Genomic DNA, 8,835 nt, shown 5'->3' with positions numbered 1-8,835 from the left:
GCGTCGTGTGTGTGTGTGTGTGAGGGGAACAGGGTCACATCACAGGAGAGTGAACTGAAAAAAATTCTGATGTCTGTCAGAAATCATAGCACGTCAGCTGTCTTAACCGTGGCTTGTGTACTGCATCATCACTGTGTCTGTCACGCGACTCTGTTGCCCTTTCGGGCTTGAACTGATGGTAAAACTAACGACATTATTAACTGTCTTGATATTTACTTTGAAAGCTTGAAGCTGCGATTATGGTAAGGGGCGTTACATTTCCGACGAGTGCTTGCGGTGTTCGGCCAATCACAATGCACTGGGTCAGCTGGCCAATCAGAGCAGACTGCGCTTGTCAAAGGAGGGGGCTTTGTTGAAAACGATGTGTTTGAGAGAGGCGGGGCATAGAGGACCTACAATAATGTACAGTATTTGAAAAATAATGTGTTTTTTGAACATTAAAGCATGTCAACATATTCTGTTACACCAAATACACAAAATAATGATCTTTAAAATAGCATCATATGACCCCTTTAAGTGTAGTGCTACTTGATTTTACATTTTAAATTATATATTTCAAATGCACTTAATTGCAACTTCATCATTACAGATATATATATAAGTTTAAATAGAAATGCCATTCAAGTACATTTCAGTTTACCAATGTAAATTTGTCAGTACATTTGTTAGTACACTTTAACCGTATTTTAAAGTCAAAAGAAGTGATGAACTTAAGTGATGTACTTACAATTATAAAGATGTACATAAGTTCTACTTAAATAGGTCTCTACAGATCAGCTAACTGCATTTAATATGAATTTAAACTTTAATAACTTTTAATTTTATTGCAATTAACTTGCAATTAAGTGTCCGAAAAGATTACATTCTGTTCACACTTGAGTATATTTATTTAATCTACATTATTTCAGTAATGATACTTTTGTTAAAAGTATGCTGATGTGTATTACTTTTTTCACAAGGGCATGAATAAATTATGATGATGACTTTATTACTTTTTTTTTACGTAAACAAGAATAGTAATAAAGAATGGTTGGATGTGACCAAACTTTTGACTGGCAGCTACAATTTTTCAATTAGAGAAGCACAGTTACTAGGCAAGGCAAGGAAAGGCAAGTTTATTTATATAGCACATTTCATACACAATGGTAATTCAAAGTGTTTTACATCAAAGAAAAGAAAATAACAATAACAATAAAACAAGGAATTTGAAAACTTTGAAAATTATTTAAAAATTGATTTAAGAGGTTTATAATGAATTTAAAACAGTTAATAGAAAACGATTATACATAATCCAACTGTTAATTTCATCAATGCATTGGCAGAGGGAGTCAATGGGTCTGTAGTCATTTGGTGATAAAGTTAGGTAAATAGGCAATTTGGTTCTTTCTCATTATTTGACTTAGTGGGAGCATATACAGGCTAAACAAGAGCGGTGCAAGAATTTAGCCTTGTGGGACTCTGCATGTCATGGATGTCTACTTAGACTTGTGCTCTCCTATACTCACATAATAACCTCTCCCTTCTAAGTATGACCTGAACCATTTGATTACCATCCCAGAAAGCCCGACCCAGTTTTCCAGTCTCTCTAGTAGTATGTTATGATCGACAGTGTCAAACACAGCACTGAGATCTAGTAGTACCAGCACTGATATTTTGCCAGAATCAGAACTACAACAATATCCCCAGGTTTCGCTGAAGGGTTTATTACCTGTGACACAGCAGCCAGTGTCAGGGGCTCTTTCAGAGGGGTCGGTTGACACTCTGAAAACACACATCCCTTCACGGTACGAATAACAGGACCATCCACCTCATCAAGAGGGAGAGCATCTGTAAAACACACAGACAGTGATTCAGTCAGTCAAGGTGTAAAACAGCATGTTTACACTCATAATGTAAATCTTACCTGAAAGTTTATGTGATAATGTCAGTGGTATTTCTCCGTATGTTTTTACATTGGTATAGAAGTGATTCTGCTCAAAGTCTCGTTCATTACAACTTTTACTCTCACAGAAATCTTGTTCGTCCCTACATGTAGTGCTAGCGACGGACGATAAAAATAAAAATAATGTGAAACCATGTTTTGTCATTACATCAATCTCACAAACATCAAGTTATTTGCATCCGTACTTAACCTCATCACAGAACTAGAGGAGAAATCAGTACTCTTTCCTTTGTTACACAAACAATACGCTGATGTTCGACTAGGGGGCGCTCGGGGGCTCAAAAAGCTATGTGAATCTCTGGACTTTTCTTTTTTTTTTTAGTGCCTACAAAATACAACTGATTAAATCTATTAATTATATGGATTCAGAACTTTTAATTTTATAGATTCAGAACCTTTTTTTTCTTCCTTTTAAGCCACCTCCCCATTTTTCTATTTTCTATTAAACCTCATCTGGACACTTTTATCTCCAGCAACCCCAAGTCATAAAAAAACTATTTCATTAATAATCAATATTTATTGTTGCAATAATTAATTTTATCTATTAACACATGTATCTATTTATATCTATCAACTAAAATAACGATAATATAATTTAAATTTAAGGTGTCCTTGTTACACGTTACATGTACTTACTGTTATAATAACAGTACATTATGCATACTTGCATACAAGTAACCCTAAGACAAATCCTAACCCTAACCATATAGTAAGTACATGTAGTTAATTAATATTACTCAGTACTTAAATGTATAATTCCACTGTAACAAGGACACCATAAAATAAAGTCTAACCCGAAATTAATACTACTTTTTCAGTATGGTTGCAGTCAACTTGATCAAAAGTGACAGTAGAGACATTTAAAATGTTACAAAAGATTGTTACAAAATATTCCAAAAGATGTTTCTATTGTAACTATTTATCAAAGAATCCTAAATAAAATGTTTCACAGTATCCACAAATATTAAGCACAACTGATGATTTCACAATGTTATGTGAATATTATATGACTGTACTTTTTATTAAACAATTTTTTTTTTAAAAGATACAGATTTTGAAATTGACTTTAATACACCAAGTGTCAACAAGCCCTGATCTCACTTATGTGTACATTCATAGTTTTTGAAGTAATTTTCTTCTTTCATTTATTGTTTTAATAAATAAGGACAACTTTTTTTAAAACAAATTTTGGTTACGCTTTATCTTAAGGTGTCCTTGTTACAGTGTGATAATTATACATTTAAGTACTACGTAATATTAATTAACTAGATGTACTGCTATAAGTTTAGGGTTACTTGGATGTAATTCTGTATAATTAATTGCAATTATTATAGTAAGTACATGTAACATGTGTAACAAGGACACCTTAAAATAAAGTGTTACCCAAATGTTTAATGTGTTTATTAAGTACTTGCATGTTTGTGTTTCAGACACAGGAATAGATGTCTGTACAGAACACCACGAGTCTGTTGCAGTATATGCAGTGATACAAAGCTAAAAGATCCTTTCTCACTAGCACAAAAAGACTTGCAAAATTTATATGAAGACATAAAAAAGGTACATCAAGAGCACTTACCCAATGTAAAGTTTTATAGCATTTTATGCCTTATAGGCCTTATAAAACAAAGTACTGAAACTGACCTTTGAACTTCCCATTTCAGCAGTTGCTCGTCTCTAAAGCGGAGCTGAAAGCGCTGTGTGATTATTACTTTGATGGAAAGGGAAAAGCCTTTCGACCAATGATTGTAATCCTGATGGCTCGAGCTTGTAACGTCCACAGCAATAAAGAGGGGTGAGAAAGCACTTCAGCGCTGTGTGTGTATTCATAATGTGATGCATCAGTCAGTGTTAATAACGCAGATCTGATGTCTTCAGGGTTCTGCTGCCGGCGCAGCGCTCCATCGCTATGATCTCTGAGATGATCCACACTGCCAGCCTGGTGCATGATGACGTTATTGATGATTCAGACACAAGACGTGGCAAAAACACCATTAATCAAGTCTGGGGAGAGAGAAAAGTGAGTAACCCATCTGATCATAAGATAGATTTTAGGGTCTTAATAAAATCTTAATTTGCCCTTTCAAAAATGAAGGTCTTAAATCAAAGCAGAAAGTATTAAATTCCTAAAGTTATGCCATTACATTTTGTTAAGTGAAATATAAATTATTTTCCACAATATTTTTTTTTTTTCCCAATACATGCACACACACATATATATATATATATCCTTAAGTCAAGATACATTGCATAATTACAATGTAATTAAGCAAAAGATACATGCTAATTAAACATATGAAGTATAGTTTTCTGAGGAATTCTGAGGAACATTAAGTGAGTAATGTATATTTATATATATTTTATATATACATATATATTCGTGATATATATATATATATATATATATATATAAATGTGAAGGAAGATTTTTTTTAAACATTGCTGTTGTATTGTTTTGAACAAATACAATTATTTTGATATAGACTTTGAATTTTTTTAATTAAAAAAAAAAAGTCTGATCCTTTTCCTATGTAAATATACTGCATATAAAGGCTACTGTATAACTACACATATACTGTATATTTAGACTGTACGTAAGGACTGAAATATATGTCAAATAGCCTAGCTTCACTGTGAAAATACTGTGAAAAGTAGTTTTAGTAGTGCAAAAATAAATAATTTTAACCATTTAACATCAAATAAAAGCCAATAAAACTGATGGTGTTGTTGAAAACACATTAGAATCAAATGAGTTTATCGTTTATAATTATTGTGAACGCCAAAATATTTCCTTAATAGCTGTGAAGTCACATGTCAAATTTTTAAAATACATAATCAAAACATATTCTTTCAATATGCTTATTTTTTTTTTCAACTCAGACCTGTTGATGACTCCTTTTGAAGAGTTTTTTTTTTGGCATGTATACTAAAGTTATTATAATAACAGCACAGTTTTTGGAAAAAAAATTTTTTTTTTTTTTTTTTTTTTTTTTTTTGCAGTGTAATTAGAAGGTACAGTTAAAGTTATTTCCAGATTCTAGTAGTTTGGAGCAGAAGCATTCAAAACATATGCTTTTTTTGTAAAACGAATTATAGTAATGTTGCAAGTTGTATTTTTATACTTGAAACATTGCTAATATAATACATTTACATTTAGAGACTATATCGACACACTGTGTTCTTTTCAATTTATTCCCAATTTTGTGTGCTTGGTCTTATAAAGGTCTTTTTAAAATTTGCTTTCATAAAACCTTCAGAAACCCTGTTGATGTTCAGTGTGAAATCTGATGAATTGTTGTTAGTGATTTGAAAATAAGCAACAATATTATTATTATTTAATTTTTTAATCTGGAACTGTTAGGCTATCCTGGCTGGAGATTTCATTCTGTCAGCGGCATCCATGGCATTAGCACGTATTGGGAACACTACAGTAGTGTCTGTGCTGTCACAAGTCATAGAAGACCTTGTGCGAGGTAAGTCAGTCTGGATTTGATTTATGATACATGTTTTATAAAGTGGAACTTTTTTATTTTTTAATATATATTTTTCGTTGCTAAATTCCAGGTGAATTCATGCAGCTGGGGTCTAAAGAGAATGAAAACGAGAGATTCAAGCACTACCTTGAGAAAACCTTTAAGAAGACCGCAAGTCTCATTGCGAACAGTTGTAAAGCAGTATGTACGTTCTGTCTTAATAATAAGATGAAGTTCAGAGCTGAAAAAGAAGTTAAACACCAGTGTTTTTTCATTTGAATTGTAGGTGTCAATTTTGGTGAATTCTGATCCTGAGGTGCATGAGATCGCCTATCAATATGGACGAAATGTTGGCATTGCATTCCAGGTAATTTTCTGACGTATGTGTGAATAATTTCTCTTGGATTTTATATTTATTTTGGCCCTATCATTTGCATGTGTGTGTGTGTGTATTATTCTATTATTTAAATATCATCACTATTACTTTATTTTTGTAATTCATATTTATGAAGCACATATGAACGTTGCCTGTGTACATTGCCAATTTATTTATGAACTTTCTTTACTGAACAATACAAAGAAACAGCTTTTTTTAAATAAAAAAAAGGCGAGTAAACAGTCGGCAATAAAATAATAAATTATAAGCAGTTACTAGGGCTGTGTATCACCAGCAAAGTCACGATACGATGCATATCATGATACATATGCCACGATACGATACATATCATGATATGGGGCTGCACTGAATTTCACCTCAGAAGAATTTAGTAAAACAGCTGTTTACACTGCATACTATAGGGCCGTTGCTAACTATTGGCAGAGCAGACAGTTGACCTCTGCATTATGAAGGGCCTTCATAACTGTACCACAGTACAATATAGGTAATGGCATATGTTTCATGTTTACATTGTGCACTACCCACCAGGTACAATATTCTGATTGTTTGCATCTTGTTTTTTAAGCCCATAAATAATAATGTACTCGTTCTAATAAATTTATATTGTAATGTACTAATATATTAAAATCATCTTAACATTGCTGGTAGGTTATCATTGCACAAATCAACACACTCCCTACGTTAAAAAAAAAAAAATTAGAAGAGTTCTAAACTAATGCGCTGTCTTCACTGTAAATTACCTCACGCACACACGTTTAGTCACTAGATCATGCTGCGTGCGCACAGACATTCTTTTTAGCGCTCAGACTAACGTTTTAGCTCTGCCCCACAATGTTATCAATAAAATAGCTTAATCGCTGAAGAGCTACATTATCTTTCTCAACAAGGAGCTGGTAACAACATCATTTCTAAAGCAATTAAAGCCACAGCTTTACTGTTAATAGAGAAACACGGCAAAACGGTGTTAATTCATACATACACAGCCCCTCTCTCTCTCTCTCTCTCTCTCTCTCATAAATGAACACTTGATAAATTACACTTTTCTGAGAATAGAATATTGAAGTGGAGACCGCTAAACTGCAAGCTAACCAGTGTTTTCAGAAAGCAAGCGCGTTTATCCACAGTGGAGAGAGTGCGCGTACATATGGTTGCCAGGTTGACAAAAACACATATAACACACTTAGCAGATATTTCCGTATTGCGCAAATGGGAAGCTGTGTTTAGGGGATTAAGTCTCTTTATATCAGGCAACCCAGGTTGTGTTCCTCTGCGGCGAGATTAAACCTTGTTGTAGCCTATACCGTATATTATGCTCTCTTCATTATTTTTTAGAAACCTTGCACTTTTCTGCTAAATTTTAAACGGTGTTCTTGTATTCAAATTAAGCGTTACGTGCCGTTACGCACATGTGCCGCGATATCGATACTGAGACAGCTGTATCGATACTCGTATCGTCAAATCTCTGTGACGATACATCGTCATATCGATGTTTCGAACACAGCACTAGCAGTTACTAGCACAAATAAATAGAATAAAGATTAAAACAAACCAATTAAATAGTGCTTTTTCAGGTAGCTTTAACAGTAGTATTCAACGAAAGTTATTTAGTGAAGAGCAGCTATTTTTTTTTTCCTTTTGGTTTTTGATTAACATTAAGGACACAGACAAGCATTAGACTGCTGTCATTTTAAGACCTAATGCACAGATCCAATATAACAAAACATGCATTTTCTTTCTCAACGGTTTGCTTTCACTTAAGACATAACTGTGTATTCTAAGACTGTGAATACTCTATATTTTGACACTATTTTGTATGTATTTGACCGTTTACGCACGGTGAGCCGCAAAAAAGAACTCGATTCTGTACTTGCAAGAAGTTTACCATTACTATCAAAAGTTGTGGCTGTTGCTGTGGTCTCTTTTCACAAAGCTAATAATGGCTGTTTTGTTGGCAGTTACAAATGTAGGAAATGAATATAGTTAATTATTAATGAACTGAACGTGATCAGTTGAGACTTCATCTGGTTCTTCTAGGTAAAGCATCAGTGTGTCATTTCTTCACAAGCGACACTAAATAGACTTATGTAAATACGTTTCAAACACTTCAGCCTGGAGTTGCTCAGACAAGCAGGTAGATTGCAGTTCTGTTTACTACACAACCATAATAGTGTAGTAATTATCCACCGCAACTTTAAGCATTTCATCAAAGTTCACATTGTTTTATCTTAAATTATGATGTTGTAAGAATTGTGTCATGTAAAAGTCAAGTAAAAAGTTAGTTGTGTCGTGTTTTTCAGCTTGTGGATGACATTCTGGACTTCACTTCCAGTGCAAAGCGCCTGGGGAAGCCGTCAGCTGCCGATCTCAAACTGGGTCTGGCCACCGGTCCCGTTCTGTTCGCTTGTCAACAGGTATGACTGCTTAACACACCTGTGCTCTCACAATATGATGTCACTTCCTCAAGTACAGATTCAGGGGAATCGGGTGTAATGTTTGACTTGGTTTATTACAGCTATAAACGTAACTGTAACACAATCTGTAGCTTTGTTTTTCTAAAGTCTTCTCAACCATACTCGCACTGATTTCACTCTTTAGTTTCCCGAGCTGCATGCAATGATAATGAGACGCTTCAGCTCTGATGGAGATGTGGATCGAGCCTGGCAATATGTCCTGAAGGTGAGAAGGATTTGTGTTGAATTAGGGCTACAAAACGATTAATCGCAAAATAAAAGTTTATGTTTACATATTATGTGTGTGTATATTTATTATGTATATTTAAATACACACACACATGTATATATTTAAAAAAATATTTGTATATATTTATATTTATACTTGACTTGTAAGTATAATATCGTTATATTATATATAACGATAAATATTTTATATATAAATCTAACATATTTTTCCTTAATATATACATGTATGTATGTGTATTTATGTATACATGTATATATGGGGGAAGTCGTGGCCTAATGGTTAGAGAGTCGGACTCGTAACCCAAAGGTTGTGGGTTCGAGTCTCGT

General features: G+C 33.6%; 2 protein-coding genes across 2 annotated transcripts in view; one reads left to right on the top strand and one right to left on the bottom strand.

Annotated features, from left to right (window-relative positions):
• Positions 1 to 2,131, bottom strand: part of LOC107687526 (UPF0061 protein YdiU-like) — a 9,529-nt gene extending 7,398 nt beyond the window's left edge. Inside the window, exons 1-2 of the mRNA XM_016484894.1 lie at positions 1,904 to 2,131; positions 1,709 to 1,827 (exon numbers count right to left, since the gene is read on the bottom strand). Coding sequence (XP_016340380.1) covers positions 1,709 to 1,827; positions 1,904 to 2,087 — 303 coding nt within the window. The 5' untranslated portion in view covers positions 2,088 to 2,131. The remainder of the gene's footprint in view (positions 1 to 1,708; positions 1,828 to 1,903) is intronic.
• A 711-nt stretch (positions 2,132 to 2,842) lies between these two features.
• pdss1 (prenyl (decaprenyl) diphosphate synthase, subunit 1) overlaps positions 2,843 to 8,835 on the top strand; it is a 9,201-nt gene continuing 3,208 nt past the window's right edge. Inside the window, exons 1-9 of the mRNA XM_016484917.1 lie at positions 2,843 to 2,853; positions 3,373 to 3,499; positions 3,604 to 3,734; positions 3,818 to 3,959; positions 5,301 to 5,412; positions 5,504 to 5,613; positions 5,699 to 5,779; positions 8,107 to 8,220; positions 8,405 to 8,485. Of these exons, the coding sequence (XP_016340403.1) occupies positions 2,843 to 2,853; positions 3,373 to 3,499; positions 3,604 to 3,734; positions 3,818 to 3,959; positions 5,301 to 5,412; positions 5,504 to 5,613; positions 5,699 to 5,779; positions 8,107 to 8,220; positions 8,405 to 8,485 (909 nt within the window). The remainder of the gene's footprint in view (positions 2,854 to 3,372; positions 3,500 to 3,603; positions 3,735 to 3,817; positions 3,960 to 5,300; positions 5,413 to 5,503; positions 5,614 to 5,698; positions 5,780 to 8,106; positions 8,221 to 8,404; positions 8,486 to 8,835) is intronic.

Source organism: Sinocyclocheilus anshuiensis, unplaced genomic scaffold (genome assembly GCF_001515605.1).
Source record: "Sinocyclocheilus anshuiensis isolate Anshui unplaced genomic scaffold, SAMN03320099.WGS_v1.1 scaffold870, whole genome shotgun sequence".
In the NCBI taxonomy this organism is placed as follows: domain Eukaryota; kingdom Metazoa; phylum Chordata; class Actinopteri; order Cypriniformes; family Cyprinidae; genus Sinocyclocheilus; species Sinocyclocheilus anshuiensis.
This window is presented reverse-complemented; position numbering and strand designations above follow the sequence as displayed.